Raw genomic sequence first — 26216 nt, forward strand, 5'->3', positions numbered from 1 at the left:
CCTTGCTCTAGTAGTGGTTCTGTTCCTGTTTGACCAGGATCTCTGTAAGATAGTACTATGACATTATTACTGGTCTCCCCTAGGAATTATCCTCAGGTTTTTCTCAACACCATTGAACATTCATGTTACTCTTTCATGGAAAGAATTTGAAGTGCCATATCATCAGTATGCTGATGACTGTCATCTCTACATAGGGATCCAGAGCATTACCTGGGGGCATGGTGCAACAACTCAGACCAGACAGTCTGAGGTGCAATCTCTTGAACCTTATTGGAGTACAGAAATCTGGGGTGAGAGGGGCTGCCCTAAGCACCTGTATTCTTCCCTAATTCTTCACATGGCTCCAAATCCATGCCTCTGCCTTGAATTCTTCATGTCGGTCACCACATTAATATACAATACAATATGCCTTTATTAGTCTACAGACCATAATACAATAATCAGCTAATACAATAACAAAAAATACAGTTAGTGACATAAGAGATTCACCTCGGCCTCTTACAATTTATACCACATTACTTCATGAGCAATCTCTGTTGCCTGTTTCTTCCCAGGGAGTTCCTCTGTCTGTTCCTCCACCCAATCTCCTCCTTTAATGGGGTGGCACATCCCTCCAGGCTCCACGCTATTTCACACTACAGTAGAAACCTGGGATCCTCCATCCTCTAACTTCTCAGCCTCTTCTCCACCAAACTTCTCTGCCATTAGGCTTGCCTTATCAGGTACAGGGGCAAGGGTAGCACCAGTTTCTACCCTGCCCACCACAGCTGAGGACTTTCCCCATCATCCCTATAATAGCTGGCATGGGCTTCCCACTCATTACAGGTCCAGTCCACGGCCTATAGATGCCTCTCCCTCATGGGCTGGTCTCAGATCAGCTGAGAGCCCCAGGGAATGGACACAGGTACATGGAAGAACTTGCCTTCTCTTGCTTGATCGCTGTTGCTGCTTGCTTCTCTGTCCTTGCTGGTAGGAAAGGGGCAATGAAGCCCATATTTATAGGCAAAGATGACAGCACATTAGTTTTTATTTTGGAAGATCAAAAGTGCAATGACTAGGATTCTTGAGACTGGAAAATAAGAAAGAGGCTCCTTCCTCGAGAAGAGGCAATAATTAATGTTGTACATTAATCTTGTACCCAGGGACGACACAGAGGTCATATAACACTGCAGAGGTAAAAATGCTGAAAACGGCAAATTTGCCATGGTGGTGAACTTTGAATGCATCCTGACCCATAGGTCAACTAAAGAAAACAAGTTGAGACAAATCAAGTTGTAGAATAGTTCTAGAATTTCACTGAGATAATGGGTGTTTTGCAAGTCAACTATAAGGGAGGTACAAGCATACCTCTAAGAGTGTACTTTGAACCTTTGACAGTTTTCAAACCACAGAGGCCAAACGATTTATGCTAATGACATGTTATTTGCAGGATTTGTTTACTGGGATGTCAGTGACAATATCCTAAACTGACAAAATTTTAGAATTAGGAACCAATAGTTAATGTACATTTTGAGTCTCCTGGTGTACAGAAATACCCCCCTGAATGCAGGTGAAGATTTTAATTATAATAATTGGAAGAATTCAAAATACAAATGGTGCAGTCAAAATTTAATCTCCTAATCCTTATGTGTTCCCAAGAGTCAAAAAAGTGTGTGATGGATGTGATTAGCATATCATATGTTTGCCAAGGCATACAAAACATTTGCTTTGGGCTAAGAGCTGCTATTTCCCTATTGTATCTTGCAGCCATGTCCACGTTCTAAAAGCTTCAGCAAGCAAGGAAACACTTTTCTTTGTTGTTAGAATTGTATTGAGTAGCCAGAAGAAGACAAAAATAACCACATTACAATTAGTTAAGCTAACAAGTACATCTCTTAAGCAAACAACGCCACTCCCCAAAACTATATAACAAATAGCACTCTGTTGGTAACTTTTGTTTCAAATTATTTTTAATTAAACGTTTTAGCTGCTTTATGATGGCTGTGGCCTGAAAGGTGGGATACCAAATATTTTGCAAGAAAGCTCTTGAAGATAACTTAACTCCCTTACCTGAAAGTGAGTTTTTAGCACGCATTAACATTTGTCAACAGATATTGATACACATTATATGTTGTTATCTAATCATTAAGTATTTCAGAGTGGTTTCAGTAGCTAACGGCATTGTCTGTCACAAGATCCCTGCAGTCTTCCAAAGACACTGGAAACAACACGCCCCAATTCGATACTGCTTCTAAGCATTTCTTATCTTTAAAATTCGAGCCCTGCTTATGAACTACATTTCCCAGAAGGCCAAGCAACACAGCTTCTGTAAACTGGTCGCCGTGCTCTTTGGACTTGAAGCAGAGAGCTCGTTACAAAGCAAACGCAATCGAGCCCTTCTAGGTCCGAGTTAGCGCGTGGCGTTTCTGCACGAGCATGGAACAGATGGCAGCGACGATCCTCGTCTTGCCTTCCCCCATATGCCTGCACGACGAGCCCGTTCAAATTATAGTAGAGGGCCTCTCGCCGCTGCAAGAAGTCACGCTCAGGGCATCGCTGGAAGATGAAAGCGGGGAAACTTTCCAGTCGTTTGCTTACTACAGGGCTGGGAGCAATGGAGACCTGGACCTCACTCGCTCTGCGTCGCTGGGCGGCAGCTATTCTGGAGTAGAGCCCATGGGGTTACTGTGGTCCCTGGAGTCTAAGGCCCCCTTTAAGCGCCTGGCCAAAAAGAACGTCCGTACCCCTTTCTATGTGACCTACGAAGTGTACGAGGGACACGGAATCACTGGCCGGCGTCTGAGCGCGTGTGTCAGTGAGAGAAGGTTCCTGGCCGAAGGGGTGGAAAGGATCTCCGTGCGGGAAGGCAGGCTCAAAGCCACGCTCTTCCTGCCCGCTGGTGAGTTAGGTGTCATTTCCCCTCGAGTGGCTCATCGAGGATCACGGTGTACCAGGTGTTACGGTCCTTGAATGAATGTTTCAGTGGCTCACGTTTAAGTATGACTGCTTCCCTTCCCTACTAGAGTTAAAGAGAATTGGCCCAGAGACCCTTCCTAGTTTTAGGAGATGGTACTTTGGCATCATCTCAGACTGCGCAGGAGATGGCAATGGTAAACCTCTCCTGTATTCTACCAAAGAAGAACCACAGGGCTCTGTGGGTTGCCAGGAGTCGACATTGACTCCACAGCACACTTTAACGTTGCCCCCAAAGAAGAAAGTGTCAAGCTCTCTCTAACCACTAGGTTGTACAGTACAACCCCCAAGCATTGGATTGTGCAGGCATGAGAAGTAAGTCTTCCATAGGGCTCACTCTCATGTAATTGTGCACAGGTCTGCAGTCTTCAACTCTGATCTGAATAATGTGTGCTTAGACATCAATCTTATTGCAGGGACTTACTGCTTATGGCAATGACCATGTGAAATAACAAGCAGCAGCAGTAGTAGTATGTGATTTTTTCATATTGATCTCCAGCTCTCCTAATGTATTGTACCTATTTTGTATTTCCTGTGCTCTGTCTTATAAGAATTCAAATGGTCCTGGAGATGAGATCTATTTTGTTTTGTTCTGGTTCGAATGTTGTCTGCATCTTGTTGAAAATGTTTGCCCTGTTCTCTGTAACTTGGTTTTCCTCAACAAGGCCAGATGTTGTGTGCCACCAGTCCGAGATAAAATTGCACCTGTTTCAATTTCTCAACCACTAGTTTGGTACAAGTAGCAGGGAATGTTTTATATGGAGAAAAACAAATCATATTTGCAGCCAGCTGCCTGAGTGGTATAGATCGCAGTTTGTCCCATCTCAGTTAAGAACTAGGCTATAGTTTGTCTAAACTTACTTTTTGTTTTTGAAAATGCATAAATTCACCATCTCCATGTTATTCTTGTAAAATTCTTTTTCTTTTTTGCACTGAGCAGTGACAAAATGTTCTCTAACTCAGAAGCTCACTTCCAGCATTTATAAATTAGGAAAATAGGAAGCTGCCTTATACCAAGTCATACCATTGGTTCATCTAGCTCAGTATTGTCTATAACTCTACACAGACCGGCAGTGGCTTCTTCAAGGTTGCGGGCAGGAGTCTCTCTCAGCCCTATCTTGGAGATGCCAGGGAGGGAACTTGGAACTGCTCTTCCCAGAACGGCCCCATCCCATCTTACAGTACTCACACATTTCTCCCATTCAAATGCAAAGCAGGGTGGACCCTGCTTAGCAAAGGGAACAACTCATGCTTTCTGCCACAAGACCAGCTCTCCAGTTAGGTTGATTTCAAGATGAAGTTTTGCATACTCACTCTGTATACAGATTTTATATTATAAAGTAAAGTGTGCCGTCAAGTCATTTTCGACTCCTGGCGCCCACAGAACCCTGTGGTTTTCTTTGGTAGAATACAGAAGGGGTTTACCATTGCCATCTCCCGTGCAGTATGAGATGATGCCTTTCAGCATCTTCCTATATCACTGCTGCCTGATATAGTACCAGTGGGGATTTGAACTGGCAAGCTTCTGCTTGTTAATCAAGCATTTCCCCGCTGCACCACTTAAGGTGACGCGATTTTATATTATACCCTGCTTTATATTTGTATGTATTTGGGGAGTTGGGAGGGTGGCTGACTGAGATATGTCTGAGGCAAACCATTAGTGAATTCATGGCTTAAAGCATTGCAAGCTATCTTGTGGGCTCACAGTCCATGCTCTTAATCATTACGCTACAGCAACTAGCAAAAAAAAAAAAAAGGGTAAAGTGACACCTTTTATTGGACAAATTTCTTTTGGTGTAAGATTATCCAAACCTTTCATCAGCCAGAATGGAAAGTTACTAACATAAATGAAAATATTTTAGTTATTTCAGTTAGATGCTGTATTCCTTAGATTTCCGCTGTCATAAAAAAAGTCTACAGACTCTGTTAACATGAATAAAAACTAATCCGGCACAATATTTTGTTTATCTTTTCCAAAGGGCAAACAAACAAACAAACATATTTCCTCTCTATAGTTCTAAAACTACAATTTGTGTTCCAGTAAGATATTAATAGAGATTGTCTTTCTGCCATCAGCACTGCCAGTCCAATTCTGTTTTGAGAGTAGATTGCCCATTTCAACACTCTCTAATATTTTGATCATACATTCATTAACTGTGGGTAAAAATGGTCAGCCTCTGGTGTCAAGCACAGATTATTTTAGCAACCAATTAGCAGTCCAAAAATAGGGCTGAGAGAGATTCCTGCCTGCAACCTTGGAGATGCCGCTGCCAGTCTGTGAAGACAAGACTGAGAGAGAGAGATAGACCAATGGTCTGACTCAGTATGTGGCAGCTTCCTATGTTCCAACGCAGTGTAGGTCCATCTCACTCAGTGGTGTCCATGTAGACAACACTGAGTGAGATGAACCTATGATCTGACTCAGTATATGGCAACTTCCTATGTTCCTTTGATTTAATAACACTCATTGTGGATCTAGGCTAACACCTCCTGTAAGTTGAGAACAGCATAATATTTTATATTCAGTCACCTGGAGTGTCACTTACAAAAAGGCTGGTGTGCAGATGAATGCTCCAGTGGAAACTATCAGCAGAAGACACCCCTGGACCTTCTGCTCTAGGCCACTCCAAGGGCCTAGAGCCTCAGGAGGGCATTACTGATTTCTTGCTTGGGGAGGATTGGGCCCAGTCAGCAGCCTGTGGCCACTGGCTGGAAGACCCTTTCCACCATTACTGTGGTGGCAGTTGTGGGTTTCTTTTACTTTCTGTAGGCCAGTAGCATCAACAACAGTATTCTAGTGGACTCCTGCTGTCCACCATATTTTTTTCTCCTACAGCACCCATATAGTGTCATGATGCTATGTGGGGCATTGTGGAGGAGGGGAACATTACAGGCAGAAGCCACTGAAGAGAACCGAGTTACTGCTGCTGGACTTCCAAGAATACCACCGTGGTAAGGGGTGGGTGCCCACCAGTAGGTCATTCCAACCTGGAAAGTGGCCTTGGATTCAAGGGCATAGGGAGCTCGGCCACGGCCGGAGGACAAAGTCCTCTGGTGGCTCCTCCGCCCCCTAGGCGTTGTAGTCGCATGCACAAAGCATGTGTGCCCCAAGCCCCACCCCCTGCATCTGATGTCAGATACAAGAGGTGGGGGCAATGCTGAGGACGGCTCCCTGTCAGCCCCCGCAGAGCTTCCACTCCCCAGTAAGTGTTTTGGGAATCACTGACAGGGAAAGGGAAACTCTGGTGGGCGTTGGAAAGGAAGCATCTCCCGTCCTCAGCGTTGGCCCCGCCCCTTGCATCTGATGTCAGATGCAGGGGCAGGGCCAATACCCTCCCTCTCCAGTCAGCATTTCATTGAAATGCTAGTAACCTAAGCTTCTCTCCAAACCCCTGCCAGCACAGCCAGCATTTCAGTGAAACACTGGCTGGGAAGGAAAAGCAAATACCTCATGCACCCAGCCGGCGAGCGTTTCATTAGTTCCATACCTTGGGAGGGGGCAAGGAGGTGCCCTGGCTGAGAGAGGAGGTGCCTTGGCATCCCCCACCCCCTGCCATGTCCAGACACTGGCAGCCAGGTAATGATCATCCCTGTGATGAGCCTGTGGGTTTCTCAGAGGCATCAGGTGGGTCACTGTGTGAAACAGGATGCTGGACTAGATGGGCCTTGGGCCTGATCCAGCAGGGCTGTTCTTATGTTCTTATCCCCCCTTGCTCCATGGTCCCTAGGCTGCCACTCAAAGCCCTGGGCTTGTATGGAACAGTGTTCCTCATAATGTTTTCCCCAAAACTGTAAAAAAAATAAATAAATTGCTACCTCTCTAATGAGATACAACCTTTCTTGGAAACAAACCCAGAGAAGTGGAATGCTCATCAGAGTAACCACTGTATACCAGGTACTGAAAGCCTCCGCATCTTCTAGGAAAGCAGCTTGTACAGAATAATACCCTTATCTGAAACCAGCAAGGTGACTACCAATTGTAAAAACAAGTAACTTTTTGGGTAGAACATCTGTGTGGTTTTTTGTGCTGACAAAGCTCCATTGCATGAAAATAAGGTTCTTGCTCAAGTAAACTCTCTTTCTAGGCCCTGGACCATTCCCAGGACTCATCGACCTGTATGGATCTGGAGGGGGCCTTGTGGAATATAGAGCAAGTCTTCTGGCAAGCAGAGGTTTTGTCACACTTGCTGTTGCTTACTTGGCTTTTGCGGATCTCCCAGCTTTTCCAGAGTTCATTGAACTGGACTATTTTGGTGAAGCTGTAGAGTTCTTGAAAAAACAGCAACAGGTAAACTAAAATTACAGTCTACCGTTCTATGCTCAAATTGGAGGTGGTGGCTACTGAGCTGCTGGGGGACCAGAAAATGGGGTTTTAACCATAATTAAGAGAAAATGGGCCTGTGGTTTGGTTGGCTTACACTAGTCATCTGCATAAATAGAGGACACGGACGGGATACCCTATGTCCACTGACTAATTTAGAGGTCTACCATGGATGGTTTGTGTTAACACACCTACACCTACACCTATCCCTTCCTGCCAAAGTTGACCCTTTAGGCAGATATATTTTCCCTGGGCATCCTTGAACACACTGACAGAAACCAAACATGCAGACTGCCCTGGTCTCTATTGGCCATGTAGACTTGTAGACAACCAGTGGGGCTGCCCATGTGGCTTGCAGAGACTGGAAGTGCTGAAACAGTAGAAACCAATCCCCCAAATAAGAATCATTGGTGTTCATATGGTTTGAAACCTGTGTTTCGCTTTGATCCCCGGTCTCTTTGCTGCACAGCAATCCTAGGTCGGGTTTTTGACTTGGGGATTTGAGGATTCTAATAGCAACTATTTATTTTTATTTTTATTACATTTTATATCCCGCTCTTCCTCCAAGGAGCCCAGAGCGGTGTACTACATGCTTAGGTTTCTCCTTACAACAACCCTGTGAAGTAGGCTAGGCTGAGAGAGAAGTGACTGGCCCAGAGTCACCCAGCTAGTATGGCTGAATGGGGATTTGAACTCGGGTCTCCCTGGTCCTAGTCCAGCATTCTAGCCACTACACCACGCTGGCTCCTTTATAAGCCATATATAAGTATATATAATTATACATATATAACTATATAAGCCCCTCCCTGTTTTCTATCCTCTTAAGAGGCAGGGTGTGGTTTCTGTACTATACAGCAGCAGCAAAGAGTTCTAAACATCAGGGTTTTAAATAGGAGGCATGATGAAAGATGAGATCATCCTGGAGGCTGTGGAACATGCTCATTCTTGTCCCATTGTTGTTGTTTCAGGTGAAAGGTATGAGGATTGGAGTTCTGGGGCTCTCTAAAGGAGGAGATCTTGCTCTTGCCTTGGCTACATTTTGTCCAGACATCAGAGCAGCTGTCAGCATTTCTGGCTCCAGTGTTAATGCTTTTATCCCCCTGCGAGTAAAGGGGTTCACTATTCCTGTCCATCCGTATGACCTGGAGAAGGTTAAGACCACGGATGATGGAACAGTGGATCTCTCAGAAGTCATGGATGATCCCCGAGACCCAGCCACCTGGAAATGCCGCATCCCTGTGGAGAATTCCTTTGCCAAATTCCTCTTCCTTTCAGGACAAGATGACAGAAACTGGCAAAGTGAGCTCTTCTGCCAAGAAGCGGTCCAGCGCCTTCAGCAGAGTGGAGGGCATGTGGAGTTCTATTGCTATCCTGGAGCAGGGCACCTCTTGGAGCCCCCTTATCTGCCCTTGTGCCAGGCCTCAGCTCACAGGTCATTTGGTACTCTTGTGCTCTGGGGAGGGCAATGGAGAGAGCATGCAAAAGCACAGGAGGATGCTTGGCACAGGATATTGGCCTTTTTCAGACAACACTTGCTGGATTCTTCCATCACGAGTCATTTATAGACTGGACTTTTGTAAGGGCATGGTCTTGAGGATACACTTGTTAACGCTAAGGAGATCTAGGTCTGGTCAGTGCCTGGATGGCAGACTATCTTAAGAACCCCATGTATGCTGCCTTTAGTTCCATGATGGAAGGATGATGAGACACAAATGCAAAATAAATCTGTATGAAGACGTTGGTGGTTATGTGAGAATAGTGCATATCCCATGGGTATTCTGCAACGTTCATTGAGGCTTGTGGCCGATGAGTGTTTCCTGATCTGGCAGAGACTGTGTTATCTTCCATTATTTCCAGAAACCTTCGAGTTAACAAGATTAGGTTCATAAAGGCTGTGAGTTTAGTACTACAGTCCTATGCACACTTTGGAAGTAAATCCCATTGGACTTCTAAGCAAATAGGTAGGATGTGGTCATTTGCTCTCATGGTGGCTACCTGCCTGCATCCAATCCACCTAGCTGTAAATGTGAATGGCAGTCCACCATGTAAGCATGTCTTGCTGGCCATATCCTTCCCTTGTGTTTCCTAAGCAGCAATTGCTAGTGTGCCCTAACACAATGGTTCAGAAGAAACTTAGCTTTTTAAATCTGCAGAGCAGAAACTGCTGTTAACTGTTTTAGGTTGTGAAGGAGGCAGCTTTCCTCCAGTAATTGTAGTGCTAATTACAGGAGTATCTCTGGTAAGAAGTACCACCTACTTTGGAGAGATACTGGCAGTGGCAGACGTCCTGAGCAATGGAGCACTTGCAGAAAGATGTTCTAGGGCACATCTCTTGCGCAAAGGGAGCTTCTGTGCAAGAGCACAGTTCTGCCAATCCCCATTTTTTAGCGCAACTATGCAATCTTCTTACGCTAGCACAACTTTGCTCGTGATGCAAGCGCTCCATTGTTCAGCCACTAACTTAGACCATACCACTTCTGTGGAGCTGAAGCATGGAAATTGGCGCAGACTCCATTGGAGATGTGCACAAATCGATCTTTGCCATTTGATCAGAATTTGAATCAATCTGTCAAACCAGCTGGCCATTGCTGGCCAGCAGTTCAACAAATTGAAAATTTGTAATTTTGAAAATTTGCAAATTCACAATTTGCCCATAGGGAACTATGGGGAGCTCGAATCACCCAATTGTTCCTCATGTGTAGGACCTAGGGACACCAAAGTGGGTTGGATGGTAGCACATGATGGGTGCTACCTACCACTCAACCCACAAAAGAAATTGCAAGCAGGCAATTTAATTTTTTTTAAACTTAAAAGGAAAAAACCCCATAAGATCCTATAGGGGTTTAGGCATAAAATTTTTTTAAGAAAATCACCCGCTTGCCCATATCTTTGGTGTCTCTAGGACCTATCCATGGGGAACACTGGGGTTATGCAGATTCCCCATTGTTTTTATTTATTTATTTATTTAGACATTTTTATACTGCCCAAAACTTACTTCTCTTGGTGGTTTACAACAGAAAAAAAGTAAAAGATTAGTTAAGACAAAAATGAAAAATTTAACACGTTACAACAATTTAAAATTTTTAAAAGAATATTTTAAAACAGCATTAAAACCATTAAAACAATATTAGTTAAAAGCCTGGGTGAACAGATGTGTCTTTAAAGGCTTTTTAAAAGGCTCTTATTCCACTAGGGAGCGCATTCCAAAGCCTCGGGGCAGCAGCGGAGAAGTCCTGTCCCTGAGTGGCCAGCAGACGAGCCGGTGGCATCTGCAGACGGACCTCTCCAGCAGATCTCAGTGGGTGGTGCGGTTCATGACGAAGAAGGTGTTCTCTTAAATACCCAGGGCCCAAACTGTTTAGGACTTTATAGGTTATAACCAGCACCTTGTATTTTACCCGGAAACATATCGGCAGCCAGTGTAGCTCCTTCAATACAGGAGATATATGGTCTCTCCGAGATGACCCAGAGTCCAGTCTGGCTGACGCATTCTGGACCACATGGAGAGCATTACAATAATCCAATCTGGAAGTTACCAGCAGATGTACCACTGTTTTGAGGTCATTCACCTCAAGAAACGGACGCAGCTGGCGTATCAGTCGAAGCTGATAGAAGGCACTTCTGGCCACTGCCTCAACCTGGGACACCAGGGAGAGGTTCGGATCTAGAAGCACCCCTAGACTGCGTACCTGTTCCTTCTGGGGAAAGTGTGACTCCCACCCAGAACAGGCAGATCAAAATCATCTCTTGAGTTCCGACCCGGCACAATGAGTACCTCTGTCTTAGCCAGATTCAGTCTCAGTTTGTTATCCCTAATCCAGCCCATCACCGACTCCAGGCAGGAATTTAGGGAGGTTATGCCCTCTCCCGATGATGCTCACATGGAGAAATAGATTTGGGTGTCATCAGCATACTGAGAGCACCCTGCACCAAATCTCCTGATGATCTCTCCCAGCGGTTTCATGTAGATGTTAAACAACATTGGAGACAATATGGAGCCCTGAGGGACACCATACAGGAGTTCAGTTTTTGAAGAACAGGAGTCATCTGGAACCTGCCCGAGAGGTAGGAGCAGAACCACTGCAAAGCAGTGCCTCCAACTCCCAACCCCCCCAGATGCTCCAGAAGGATACTATGGTTGATAGTATCAAAAGCCGCTGAGAGGTCCAGAAGGACCAACAGAGTCACACTTCCTCTGTCCATTCCCAATTGGAGATCATCCATCAGGCATACCAAGGCAGTCTCCACCCCATAGCCAGCCCGTAAACCAGTTTGAAATGGGTCAAGATAATCCGTTTCCTCCAAGACTGTCTGGAGCTGGGAGGCCTCCACCCTCTCAATTACCTTGCCTAGCCACGGAAGGTTGGAGACAGGCCTGTAGTTGTTCAAGTCTGAGGGATCCAGGGTAGGCTTCTTCAGAAGCACTCTAATAATTGCCTCCTTAAGACAAGGAGGCATCCTACCTTCCCTCAAAGACACATATATAATCTCTACCAGGCCTTCTACAACAGCCCCCCTGCCAGATAATATAAGCCATGTTGGGCAAGGGTCAAGAGAACAGCTGACAGGCTGCACCATTCCAATCAGCTTGTCCACATCCTCAGGAGTCACAAACTGGAACTGATCCATCCTAATCACACAAGAGGAGTCACTGGACATCTCCACATCAGACACTGAAGTAATTGTGGAGACGGAGTCTAAGTCGGCCCGAATACGAGAGATTTTTCCACAAAGAATTCATTAAACACATCACAGCGGGTAATCGATGGTTCCAGATTCTTATTCAAGGGCGGAGGGGCACTCACTAGCCCTCTCACAACCCTGAACAACTCCTCTGGATGTGAACTTGCGGATGCAATACGGGCAGAAAAGAATCGCTTCTTGGCCGCACGGATGGCCTGAGCATAGGTCCTCAAATGAGCTCTATGTTGCAATCTGTCTGATTCAAGCTGAGTCTTTCTCCACTTGCGCTCCAGTTGTCTACCTCGCCGCTTCAGCCCCCGTAATTCTTCCGTATACCAAGGGGCCAATTTTGAAGCAGTTCAGAGAGGATGTTTAGGAGCAATCATGTCTACTGCCCCAGTGATTTTGCTGTTCCAATTCTCCACCAGGGCATCAACAGGATCACCAGCAGAGCCCATTGTTCCCTATGGGCGAAACAAGCAGAGTGAAATTGCATTGTTACTTTCTGAACCGAACTGAACTGCATTCGCCCTATGGGCGAAACAAGCAGAGTGTAACTGCACACGTTTTTGGCAACCCTGCCTTGAGAAACAACACTGCAGAACAGAAGCAGCACACACAGTCCCTCCCAACACAAAACACATTTTTCCAAACATACAGTCTAAAGATGGCCAAAAAAGAATCACTGACCCAGAATCTACGACCACCCACAGTGCCTGTGCTGCAGTAACATCACTGGCACAAGTTGCTCTCTCTCACACAGTTATGACTCTGTCCTTCCTTGCAACAGCTGCCACAGCACAGCAGCATCCTTAGCAGCCAGCAAGCATAGCCATTAGCTCAGTTACAGCAATGTATTCAGCCACATTTTTACTGAGTGAGTACAGCTTGCAATGCAGATTGCAGAGCAGACTAGAGCAGTAAATGAAGCACAAGTTACTCTCAAGGTCAGACATGGAGCTCATCACAACAATCACCAAGAAATATTACACACACACACACACACACACACACACACACTGAGCAGAGCTGCCACTGTCCATTTCTCACTACAACAGTATATCACAAACAAAACAAACCACAACTCAAGGAAGGCAGGCAGGCAGGCAGGCACCCAAGTTCTGCCTTTGTCAACGAGAACCAGTTAAACCAGCTAGTTATAGCAACAATAGGTAGCACAGCAATATACTCAGTGCTGAGAAAAGAAAACCACAAAACCAAACCTCTCTTGATTACTTTCTCCTCTCCTGATGTAGCTCTGCCTCCCAGTCCCTTCAAATACATTTTGAAATTCCCTCCCATTTCCCCCCTTCGTCAATGTGAGATCCAACAAAACAATACTAGCCGTGCTATTGCTGAGTAGCAAAAGAACAGCATATACTATTCAGTGCTGAGAAAATAAAACCACAAACCCAACCTTGCTTCCTCCTGTCCTCCTTCATAAGGGCTCTTTCTCTCTCTCTGCCTTCTGGTTCTTTTGAATCAGGGCTGCACAACTCAAATGCTCTAGTGGGCCAGAACCATCCACAGCTTGTCATGCAGGGGCCAAGGTCAATTTTTAGCACATTATTACATAAAAATAAAAATATTATTGGTTACTTGTGGATCTATTCCCCCTGTCAATGGACCCAAGAACAGTGACTAGAAAATAGGTCCTGTACCTGCTCAGTCAGTGGGGCCCTGGAGTGCAAGCCAGCCCAAAATAAATGCCAGTCCTCTCCTCTCCCTAAATTGTTGTTGCTTTCAGGCTGAAATCCTAGGCATACTTACATGGGAGTAAACCTCACTGGGTACACCATGGTACATATTTCTGAGAAAACATGCATAGGATGGTGCTATAAGGCAGTTTCCAGCTCCTGTGTTGCTGCAGGATACCTGGGGGCCAGTAAAATAGTCCCTGTGGGCTGAATCCGGCCCCCGGCCCTTATGTTGTGCATGCATGCTTTGAATACACTTTGAAATTTCTTCCAAAAATGTGCTCCCTCTCCCCAGCCAATGGGGGCACAGTTGCCCATGCAACTGTGCATGGACAACTTGATTTGAATGACAACCAGCCAACTAAGAAGCAAGGCGATCTCAAGCCAATCGGAAGCCAGAAAACCAATCAGCAAGGCAGAAAAGCCCACCAAAATGGCAGCTCGAATCAATTAATTTAAGGGGTGATCCGATTCTCAGTTGAATCTGTGAATCGCCCCCAATTAAGTACAAACTGAATTGCACATCCCCAGTCTTCATGTGGCTTGCAAGGGTTAGATGTACTGAATCAATGCACCTATCACTCACAAAGCCCTCCATCTGGAAGCATCAATAGGGTATAATATAATGCCACTAATCTCTCACCTCAAGTCTGTTGTTCCTTACTGTGTGTACTCAGAAGTGGTTGAGTAGCTATTCATTTTATAGAAATGTTTACCCTGGATTTTACTCTGGGTCAGTTCTTGAGAAGTTTAGTGGCTTAAGTATTGAACTAGGACTGGAGAGAGTTGGGTTTGAATCCCCACTTAGCCTGACCTGCTTCAAAGCATTGTTGTCAAGCAAAAAGGTGGAGAAGTGGGGAGACCATAAGAACAACCTTGCTGGATCAGGCTCAAGGCCGATCTAGTTGGTCATGCCTTTCCTGCTGCTGCTCCCCTGCAACTGGTATTCAGAGACATCCTGCCTCTCTCTGAGCCTAGAGGTAGCCTGCAGCCATTAAAGCTAGTAGCCATTAATAGACATGTCCTTCATGAACTTGTCTAAGTAAGTCCCTTTTAAAGCAATGCAGGCTAATGGCCATTACCATATACCGTGGAAGAAAATTCCATAGATTAATTATGCAATGTATGAAAAAAGTACTTCCTTTTGTCCTTATGGAATTTCCTGACAATCAGTTTCATGGGATGACTCCTGGTTCAAGTGTTGTGAGAGAGGGAGAAACATTTCTCTCTTTCCACTCTCTGCTGAGCTTCTGGAGGAAGGGTGGGATATAAATGGAATAACAGATCCAACTTCTTCAAGTCAGCAATAGGTCAATTTGTTGATTCACATATATAAGAGCTCCAATATTTGGGTGTAACATCTCTGTTGCATGAGGAACTGTATGATACTAATTTAAATCATATTTTCCTTACCCCAAAGCTGCTCACTAAATTATAAATCAGACTATTGTGTGTTACTGTACATTACTACTTTAGATGTGAGTGGTGTTGATAATTCTGTATAAATCTGTTTTTCACTTTTGCTTTTTCCTTTTGGAAATACAGTTTAAGTCACCCTAACACCTGCGTTTGTGTATACAAGTTCTTCCTGATGGAATAAACCAGTTGTCTGAAGACGGACCTTCTGAGTTTTGGACCTTTAAAAAAAAATAATAATTAATTTCCCTCTGTTCCTGCCAGGATCCCAATTTGGATCCCACCTGCCACCAGAGAAAGGATTCCCAATTAGTGCCATGGTGCCCATATTGATGATATCTAGCTGAAATGAAGCCTACATATCACTCCCCTCTTACCCTTGCCTCATCCACCCTTCCCTTTCTGGTCACCTTTTCCCACTCTCTAAAAACAACCCTGCCAGATCAGGCCCAAAGTCAATCTAGTCTGGCATCCGGTTTCACACAGTGGCCCACCAGATGCTGCTGGAAGCCAGGTGAACCCTGAGGCTTTAATATGCTTGGTAAAGTTTGAATGTATAGTAATGTTACTCAACCTTCATCTTGTATCAATGGGAAACAGCCCTTGATGAAGCGCCTTGCGAAACAGCTACTTATTCCGGGGTGGCTGTAGTGTGCTCTCCCCTAATTGATTTGTCATCTACCATCAGTCATCACAGAGCATGTTGCTTGGTTTTTCCTGTATTAAGGACTTACGATGATTTAAGGACTTATGATCCGTACCGCATACATCACAGAGCGTGTCGCTTGCTTTTTTTTATTTCAAGGACTCATGACCTGAACTGTATGTACTTAAAACATTTCCTTATCCGGAAAACATCTTGGACTCTGCCTGGATACCTATATATACCATTTATCAGTTTTTCATATTTTTGTTGTTCTATATATTTATTGGTTTTGTATGTTGCATTTCTATGTTGAATTCAGTTATTTAATTTCTGTATGTGTTATGTTTCCACTGTGGAATGGCAATTTATGTGGTTTGACCACAGTTGGATAAGGTGTCAGTTTACCACCGTTTCAGCGTCACGCCTGTTTTGAGTGTCTACGTTTGGTCAGGTGGCTTTGTCAATTTCATAAAAACGATCTTTGTTATATATTTCATATCAGTTTGATTGTTTTCAGTGTGTTGAGAGTTGGTTAATTTTTTTTTGTTCATGAGTTTTTTTGCTCTTCTTTCTTTGATTCCATGAACCCCGTTTTTTCTTTGTTGCTGGAAGTTTATAGGCAGGAGTTGAGGGCATGGGCAAGCCCTCTCTTCTGCTGTTATTCCCCTGAAACTGGTATTCAGAGGCATCCTGCCTCTGAGGCTGGAGGTAGCCTATAGCCCTCTGACTAGTAGCTGTTGATAGACCACAAAGTTATCCAAACCCCTCTTAAAGCCATCCGGGTTGTTGGCTGTCACCACATCTTGTGGTAGAGAATTCCACAAGTTGATGATGATGATGATGATGATATTTATATCCTGCTCTTCCTCCAAGGAGCCCAGAGCGGTGTACTACATACTTAAGTTTCTCTTTCACAACAACCCTGTGAAGTAGGCTAGGCTGTGAGAGAAGTGACTGGCCCAGAGTCACCCAGCTAGTATTATGGCTGAATGGGGATTTGAACTCGGGTCTCCCCGGTCCTAGTCCAGCACTCTAACCGATTATGCGTTGTGTGAAAAAGTACCTCTATTTGTTGGTCCTAAATTTCCTGGCAATCAATTTCATGGGATGACCCCTAGTTTTAGTGTTATGTGAGAGGGAGAAAAAACGCTCTCAATCCATTTTCTTCACACCATGCATGGTTTTATAGACCTCTATCATGTCTCCCCGCAGTCATCTTTTTTCTAAACTAAAAAGCTCTAGGTGTTGTAGTCTTGCCTCATAAGGAAGGTGCTCTACATTTATATTGGGTTGGGAACCAGTGTTCCCTCTAACAGGGTTTTCCAGATGTTATTGACCATAACTCCCAGAATCCCCAACTGCATACTGGGGGGTTCTGGGAGTTGTAGTCAACAGCATCTGGAAATCCCTGTTAAAGGGAACACTGGTGGGGACCTGCCTTTGCTTGTGGTGTTCTGTAAAGCACAAGGTTGATGCTATGGATAATAAACCTTAGTATGGCTCTCTTCCCTTTGTCTGCTTCTCAATGCATGTTTTGTGGCCTGTCTTGGCTGAATTGCTCCACTTACTTGCCCCATCAGCTGCAGTCTGTGCTCACCTGAAGGCAGCCCAGGATATTGTGGTGCCCGAGATGAGGCTGCAAATGCTGCCATCCCACGGCTCTGATGGGGCCAGCCACCTTTCAAAACCAATCCCTGAACACTTTGAAAGGGGTAAGGAGGAGGGAACTTTGGCAACAGCCTCCTCTCCTCTCCTTATGCGTCTGGCAAGCTTTGCAAGGAATGGAAGACTCAGGTTGGTTCCAAAGAGCTGCTCTGATGGCAGCGGCAGACCTGCTGTTGGGGGGCTGTGGTGGGGGACATCTGGCTGCCCAGTTGGCACCCCAGTAATTCGCTGCCCAAGGTGATAGCCCAGTGTTTAGCCCTGGTGCACTTTTAGCTCAACCACCTGCAATATCTTAGCATTGTTTCTGCTGTTGCTAAAGAAACAACCTTTCCCATATTCCATTTCTGGGCCCAAATCAAGGTGCTGTTTTTAACCTTTAAAGCTCTAAATTCTGGGGTGCTTCTGGACACAAAACTCTCTCTGGTGTCCCTTGAGGAAGTGGCCAGAGGTGCCTTTTATCAGCTTCTCCTGATACGCCAGCTGCGTCCATTTCTTGAGATAAATGACCTCAGAACAGTAGTACATCCGCTGGTCTCCTACAGACTTGACTACTCCAATGTGCTCTGTGTGGGGCTGCCTTTGTACATAGTCCAGAAACTGCAGTTGGTTCAGAATGTGGCAGCCAGGCTGGTCTCTGGGTCATCTTGGAGAGACCATATCACTCCTATCTTAAGAGATCTACACTGGTTGCTGATAAATTTCCAGGCAAAATACAAGGTGCTGGTTATAATCTATAAAGTCCTAAACAGCTTGGGTCTTGGGTATTTAAGAGAACATCTTCTCCTCTATGAACCCATTGAGATCATCAGGAGCGGTTTGTCTGCAGTTGCCACCGGCTCATCTGGTGGCTTCTCGGGCACGGGCCTTCTCCATTGCTGCCCTGAGGCTTTGGAACACGCTCCCTGCTGAAAAATACGAGCCTCCCCATCTCTTATATATTTTTTAAAAGGCAGTCAAGACACATTTGTTCACCCAGGCTTTTAATAAGATACTGTTTTAATAGTTTGATTTTTAATAGTTTTAACGTTTTATATTTTAAATTGTTGTAATGTTTTAACCTCTTATTTGTTGTTTTTATTGTTTTGTTGTGTAAACTGCCCAGAGACTTGCATTTTGGGAGGTATACAAATATGTTAAATAAATAAATAATAGCTTGGAACCGGGTTACCTGAGAGAACACCTTGCCCCATATGGCCTAACTCGACCTTAAGATCTTCTTCGGATGTACTCCTCTGGGTGTCTGTGCCAGATGAGGTGAGGCAGGTGGCTACTAGGGAGAGGGCCTTTTTGGTGGTTGCACCCCTTTTATGGACTAGCTTCCCCAGTGAGGTCCGCCTGGCTTCATTACTTTGCTCTTTTAGACTCCAGGTAAAGACCTTTATGTGCACTCAGGCCTTTTAAATTTTTAAAATTTTGATCTGATTGGAATTGATTAAAAAAAACCCCAAAACCCTGTTTTTACAATTGTTTTGTATTGTATTTTGTATTTTCACCCCCCTCCCCCTTTTGGTCTGTTATGATTTAATGTGTTGTGTGTTTTTATCTGATGTTTTTATGTTAAGCCACCCAGAGAATAATTTGTTATGGGGTGGCTAACAAATCAAAGGCATTATTACTGTTATTTATTCTTTCTTGCCACCTGGTGTTCTGGCTCCCATTGCAGCATCTTCCCTATTTGGTGACAGGATCTTGATGTTTCAAGATCCACTCTTCTTCAGTTCCAACATATATTTATGTTATCAACAGTCTGGAGTATACCTCAATAGCTGTGGAATGGCAGAACATGCACAAAAAGGTCCCTTAGGGTTCATGTGCATTTAGTGTTTATGTACACACATTTACATGCATAGGTAATGCCAGGAGGGTGTGTAACAGTGGGGTTTTTTTTAAAGGAGAAACATTATTTTTTTATTGATTGATTGATTGATTTGATTTTGATTTCTATACCGCCCTTCCAAAAATGACTCAGGGCGGTTTACACAGTGAAAGAATAAATAAATAAGATGGATCCCTGTCCCCAAAGGGCTCACAATCTAAAAAGAAACAGAAGATAGGCACCAGCAACAGTCACTGGAGGTACTGTGCTGGGGATGGATAGGGCCAGTTACTTTCCCCCTGCTAAATAAAGAGAATCACCACGTTAAAAGGTGCCTCTTTGCCAAGTTAGCAGTGGCTTAGGGAAGCCCTGTGTTGGATATTAGGAAGGACAGGGAAATGGATACTAGATCTAAGGGAACTCTACAGTGGATATGAGGAAAGAGGAGGTACACTAGGGGAAAATCTAACTGAAATTCAGGATCTTTCACCTGAGATGCAGATGTAAAGCATACATCTGTTGAATGAGGCAATATTTTATTGCTTGACAAAGTTTTGGTTTCCACCTAAAATTAAAGCTTAAAAACAAAACGAAGGGATCAGCACCCCAACATAAAACATAAGATAAGGTAATTTATCTCCCAAAATAAGACATAAACCTCAGTATATCCATATCACATCATGGTTTCTTTTCCTAGTGCAATTGTTCTTTTCCTTGTTATTTCCCCACTTGCCATGGTTGAATTATATATTATAAATTAAAATATGGCTCAGGATTGAAGTCCTAATAATGTGTATCTGAAAGTTAATGCTATCAAAATCAATAGGACTAGATGAAAGCATTAATGTGAAACAGATATTTTTATTTTGCTTTCAGAAATCTAATATGGGGTAAATCTTACTAGCCCAGAAATTCACTTTGCCCCTTTTATGCACCCCCTGCCCCATTTCCCTCCTGGCTCTTATATACATGCGTGCTAGAACCAAGATGCATTAACTCTCCAACTTCTAAGGATGTTGCTGAACCATGAACATGAATTCTATGACAACTCTAACAACGCCTACTAATCTTAAGAAGGCACCCTCCTAGGTAACAAGAAGCATGGTGATTTATTGTGGGGGGGTGGGGAGATCTGGAAAATAGACACAGTTACTAGTAAACAGGTACAATTGGAGTCTTGTGATTATTAGGCTGAACTGGACTTAGGTGATGTCCTTCAACTCAATATCACCAGTGACAGTTTGCACATGTTGAACAAGAACTGGTCAGGGGCGTAGCTAGGGGAGAGGGGGCCGTGTTCATCCCTTTCTCGAGCGGCCCCCCAGAGTGAGGGAGACAATGAAGAAAATAGGGAGGGATGGAGCTGGAGGGCCCTCAGGAGCTGGGGGCCCGTGTTCTTTGAACCCTTTCGTTCAATTATAGCTACGCCCCTGGGACTGGTGGTGGCCTCAGCCCCTACCACGGCTCTCTGCTTGGTCACATACTTCTCTACAGGGGCTTAGTTATAATTGAGCAGATGGGTTCAAAGAACCCAGGCCCCCCAGCTCCACCCCTCCCTGTTTTCTTCATTATCTCTTTCACTCAGAGGGGCTGCCGGGGAGAGAGGCGATCATGGGACCCCACTCCCCTAACTACGCGCCTGCTTCTCTAGGATCCAAGAACATTTATTTTGGCAATAAGTCTGCTTTTAAGAGAAAGCTGCATTGTTTTAAAGCTATATTAAAGCAAATCTAGCAAAGATTTAAATACTATTCTTCCAATGTTTCCTTCTCCAAGAGGAGCTGCCAATAAATTATTCCGCTAGGAAAATTGACTTTTCTTTTCTTTTTTTTTTTAAGGATACAACCAAAGTACGTGAGTATGACTGTACAGCTCCACAGTTAAGCCCAGTGTGCTGGCAAGGTGGATAGGAAAAGGTTACACCTAGTACACATGTCGGGGGTGTATCCACACACCAGGCAACTTCCTTTCCTCTTACCTCAGAGCACCAACATGCTCTTAATTTGAGTAAAGAGACTGATGATTAACAAAGTCAAAACTGATTAATCTAAGTGAATGTACTGTCCTTATGAGCTTTGTTGTTTAGCAAGATTTTTGGAAACCCTCTTAAATGGATATGCATTGGAAACATCCAGACTAAGATTTACATTAATGGAAGATGTACCATTTGTGCAAGGAGGAGAGACAATTTTTGCTGATTCCCCCTTCCCTGTGGTACCCCCAAATGAAGATTCCCTGAATCCTCAGGGACATATTTACAGTGTGCTGAAGAGAGAAGGAAGCGGGGGTGGGGGTGAGATCAGCAAAAATCGCCTCTCTCCCCCTGCACGAGCAGAATATATTCTGTTCGTGGAAGTCTCAGTCTGGATGTAACCCATTCTGTGTTTTTCTAGAATTACAGCAATTGTATAAAAAATAAAGAGCATTTCACTTTAGTGTTCTATGAGAGCCAGCATGGTATAGTGGTTAGAGTTCTGGGCTATACCAGCATACCATGCTGGCTCTCATTGCAGAGGAGACCCAAGTTCAAATCCTTGTTCAGTCATGGATCTCATGGGTGTCTCTGGGTCAGTCACTTATCTCTCAGCCTAACCTACCTCACAGGGTGGTTGTGGGGACAAACATAACCATGTACGCTGCTCTGGGCTCCTGCGAGGAAGGGTGGGATATAAATGTAAAAATGGAATTTTAGAAAGTGAAGTGCTAAACATACCTTTTCCTCAATAATCCCTACCAAGTGCCCAGCAGAGAAAGGACAGTGACATGAACCTAGCTGTGACAGTGAGAGGATACATTCTGACCAAGCTTGCTCCCATGGGATTAAGACATGGGCATCCACGTCTCCCCTACAGCATGCCAGTCCTTAAACACATGGAGACACAGTTCATCCAAACCATCCCTCTTACATGCACTCCATAACAGGGCAGAGAGGCGGTTTGGACAACCATCCCCCCCAATTAAGGAACGGCACTCTAGGAAGAAGGGCATGCATGCTTATGATGTGCTCACTTTTTTACCATATGGTGATGGGGATGGTCCAAAAATCGGCCCAGGACACACATGCAATAATGCACTGAGCTGGTAGATATTAATGGCAAAACAATGTATAAGTATGGCATAAATCCATTCCTTCTCCTCCCTCCCACCCTTTCAATCACACAAAAAAACAGGTGGTATTAGGTTTTTAACAGGCTTTTCTCCAGGAAGTTTTTCACACCCAGCTTTTAGTTCACATCTTCTCTGGAATGGAGGTCTGTGCGTTCACATATCCGCCAAATTTACCCCGAAGTCCCTGCGAGCTATCAGGGAGCACTTCACACACAATTCGGGGTTTTCACCGCATGTTAGAGTGTAGCCCAACTTATATCTGGGGTTAAAAAAATCAACTTTTTGCATTGCTTTTTTGGGGCAACTTCAAACGTGCACTAAAGCCTCACAGAAAACCTAAGGTAAAGCCTGCTGTCTGCCAAAGACAAAAAATGAACTGGCAAGTTTACTACACACCAGCAGCTTTCCCAAACAGTATATTTCCCTCCCAGCTGTCTCCTGCCCCTTTGTCTTCAATATGGGAATAATAATATTCACTGCAATGTGAATGATACATCAAGCACACAGGTGAGTTCCTGACACACTCTAGGTTCGTGTCACTGTGCCTTTCCTGCTGTGCCCACACATTATTCATTAAGCATGTTGTAATTATATAAAATTAATCTACAATTCACAGTAGAAAGGAATGACTCAGGACATGTTTGTTGAAATTAATGCCACATATTTGTTGTATGGAATGTCTGAACTTTCAAATGATTTTTCCAAGTCACAGCAAAAGCTGTTTGGCAGAGGAGAGGGGTATACATTTTATAAAGAAAGCAGGGATTAAACTCAAACCACACACAAAGAACATTATCCTTAGTGTGCATCACTATTTTCGGTGTGTGCCCAAATAGTATTACTTTTAGCATGCATTACTTAGGTGTGTATTTTTAGTACTGTAAATAAATATTTAACCTTCTTTTTCTAATTCCTTTTAATCTGCATGAAAATGGCAGACTAAAAAACGTAAATAGGTTAAGCAGTATTTGCAAAATTCAGTCCAGCCAAGAGATTCAGTGATGGAAATATGGGAGAGCAAAACCACCAGGGTTACTAGTTCATCTAATCCACCTCCTGCTCCAATTATTTATGTAGGCGTATGCCATTTGCAAACATATAAAGCTTGAAAATAATCAAGTTCTTTAGGACTCTCAACCCTGGTTTCATAGGAACATAGGAGGCTGATATATATTGAGTCAGACCTTTGGTCCATCTAGCTCAGTATTGTCTGCACAGACTGGCAGCGGCTTCTCCGAGGTTGTAGCAGGAATCAGCCCTATCTTGGAGAAGCCAGGGAGGGAACTTGGAACCCAGTTGCTCTTCCTATAGTGGCTCCATCCCTTAAACGTTATGCCACTGATTCCTTTTCCTGTCACATGCAACTCTGTCATTCAATCAGAGGTTGGTATCCTATATCTACTTACCTGGGAGTAAGTCCCAGTTAACTCAGTGGGATTTACTTTTGAATAGATTTACGTAGGTGTGTTGAGTCAAGGCTTCTGTGTACCTGAAGCAGGGTGCCAAATGTCACCCCCTTTGTTATGTGCACCCCTGCTCTCAAAAGCAGGAGGCGGAAGGGAATTTTGCTGCCTCACTGGTGCCCCAATAATCTGCTGTCTGAGCCAACTGCCTCACGTCACCTCATGGAAGGGCCACCCCTGAATGCACTGAAATCTCCTTTCTAAGTACATCATCTTTATAAGCACTTAAATAATAAATAATCAAAAATATATTACCTATTACATTTTCTGAAAAAAGCGTTGAGCAATTTGTTCAGCCCGTTTTTATGTAATCATCAGCTTGGTCCTTCAGGGAAGCTGTCATCTGAATGGGGCATCAAAATATCCTTATGTTTTTCTATGGGCACGGGTGTGGGATGATCAGCTCAGTTACTTGGCCAGGATCTCTCCACAGATATGTCAGAGTGGTCATAGTTGTAGTAGGAGAGTGCAGTCACGTCACAACTACTGTGGATTTGGAGCGGCAGGTCATACATGTGTGTGACTCTCTTATACTCCTCTGACTCTAGAGGTAAGAAACCTCATCTCTGCCAGCTGAATTTTCTCATGGCTAGTTTATGCCCATTTGCTCTCTCTTGACACTTTCCCTTTAAATTACACAAATATTTTTTTACAATTCTACCTGCAACAGGAAGGGAATGGGAAAGCCAAGAGTTAACTTCACACAATGCAGGGTGATGCCTTTTAACTGCCCGGTAGGCTAAAATGTAGGTCAGGTCTAAGCATGCAACAGGAATGAGGAGGTAGAATCCTGTCCTACTTCAGTCTGCAGATGGAGGATCACATTTTTGAATGGTTTCCTTTGTACCCCCCGCCCCACTCAGTGCATGTAGACAACTAGCACAGGAGAAAGTAGCTTGGGCACAGAACTTTCTTCGTGATAAGCTAGCTGGGGTTTTTTGCGGGGTGGGGTGTTACATGTAGTGAGATTTGTCCATAGGGGGACATTGGGTGGTGGGGAAATGGTTTTCAAGCTACACTCTGCATCCCTCCTTCTACCACCTCAAGACCCTACCACTTCATTCTGCGGCATGTATAGACCAGGCCTTGTTTTCTTAATCCGGTTTGTGTTTTTGGCACACCTCAGGCTAATGGTTTCCTAGTGGACAGAAGATATGAGAAAAAGGATGACACTTTTTATCCAGAGGAGTCATGATGAAAAAGGTGGAGCTCAAGCACTGTATATATCTGCTCACCAGCTCTTTGGCACTAGTGATATTTTTCTCTTAAAAAGTAACAACTTAGGCGCATGCCTGACAACTAACAGAGCAGAACAAACACTCCTTCCCACAAACTGGAATTGTGCTGTCTTTGCTGCCCATCTTCCATACAATGGACGCTCTCAGGCCTAAGGTAAGATAAATATGCCATTTGATACTTTGTCAGTACTAGACATTGCTCCAGGAAAGTTATCAAAGATTCCTAAGGTTTTACAAAGAAGCACAGATCTTAATTGATTCAATTTGGATTCCCTTGATAAACAGGTGGCCATACATAGAGCATATAACTAAGTTTGGGCTACTTGGCTGCTGTCCTATGAGGTGAGATCTCATTAGCTACATACAGGTATTTGGAGCCTGGTTTTGTAGTGTAGGTTTCAACTCAAAATAGTTCTGGACTATTTGACAAATTTGTATTGTGAATTATAGTTGACTAGTAAATGAGGCCTGTTGTTGACCAGGCAAAGTCATTTTGTGTAGATTACACTTATAGGACAGTTCAACAAATTAAATATATGTAATATAATTTTTTATTAATGTGCTTGCAAAAAGGAAATAGAAGAACAGTTTGAAATTATAGGATTTCAACTTCAAACATTATTCATTTTATTGAATAATTACCATATATGGTAAATTTGAATCATAGTAAATATGAGAGAAATATTTTCTGCTTTTCTTTGACATGATGTCATTTTTGAATTATCTGATTATTGAGTGTTAAAAATCTGTTGAGAACAAGTATCAGTTAAAATCTGGTGATGATATTCAGAATTTCTTCAAACAACAACATTTAAACCTTTTCCACAGCATATTCTGGGGTAAAAAGTAGTGCATTCGGCTAATTTAGGTGGCAGGATTGTGTATGCAAATTTGGTATATGTAAGTAATTGGGAAGTATTATTTTATTTTGCACATTCACACCCACAAACAAATGCTTCAAAATATATAATAGATTCTCTGAAGTTATGCACTGCAAGAAAGAGGTCTTATAGTCAGAAATGGTAAGGGGATGCCTGGTTAGAAGTTTGGTCTTGCTTCAGTCTATTTAGTACTGTACAGTGATGGGTTATGCCTGACTGTCATACTGAGCAAAAAGCAACCTTCTCTTTCAAATGTCTTGCATAGACTGCTTCTCATATTACATTTTTAGGTACCTAAAACATTGCATTTGTGTGTACACTTAAGATGCT

The 26216-nt window shown here is 43.8% G+C and overlaps 1 protein-coding gene across 1 annotated transcript; it reads left to right on the plus strand.

Annotated features, from left to right (window-relative positions):
* Positions 1-350: 350 nt before the first annotated feature.
* LOC128339326 (acyl-coenzyme A thioesterase 1-like) lies at positions 351-15267 on the plus strand. The gene is made up of 3 exons (XM_053283027.1): positions 351-2878; positions 7038-7240; positions 8242-15267. The coding sequence occupies exons 1-3, from the start codon at positions 2416-2418 to the stop codon at positions 8836-8838; spliced, it is 1263 nt and encodes a 420-aa protein (XP_053139002.1). The 5' UTR covers positions 351-2415; the 3' UTR covers positions 8839-15267.
* The last annotated feature ends 10949 nt before the right edge of the window (positions 15268-26216 follow it).

The sequence above is a fragment of the Hemicordylus capensis genome, chromosome 1 (assembly GCF_027244095.1).
Source record: "Hemicordylus capensis ecotype Gifberg chromosome 1, rHemCap1.1.pri, whole genome shotgun sequence".
NCBI lineage: Eukaryota > Metazoa > Chordata > Lepidosauria > Squamata > Cordylidae > Hemicordylus > Hemicordylus capensis.

Coding starts and splice junctions, on each gene's coding strand:
- LOC128339326 (XM_053283027.1), top strand. CDS start 2,416: ATGGAACAGATGGCAGCGACGATCCTCGTCTTGCCTTCCCCCATATGC. Junction 2,879..7,037: donor CACGCTCTTCCTGCCCGCTG/GTGAGTTAGGTG, acceptor CTCTCTTTCTAG/GCCCTGGACCATTCCCAGGA. Junction 7,241..8,241: donor TCTTGAAAAAACAGCAACAG/GTAAACTAAAAT, acceptor TTGTTGTTTCAG/GTGAAAGGTATGAGGATTGG.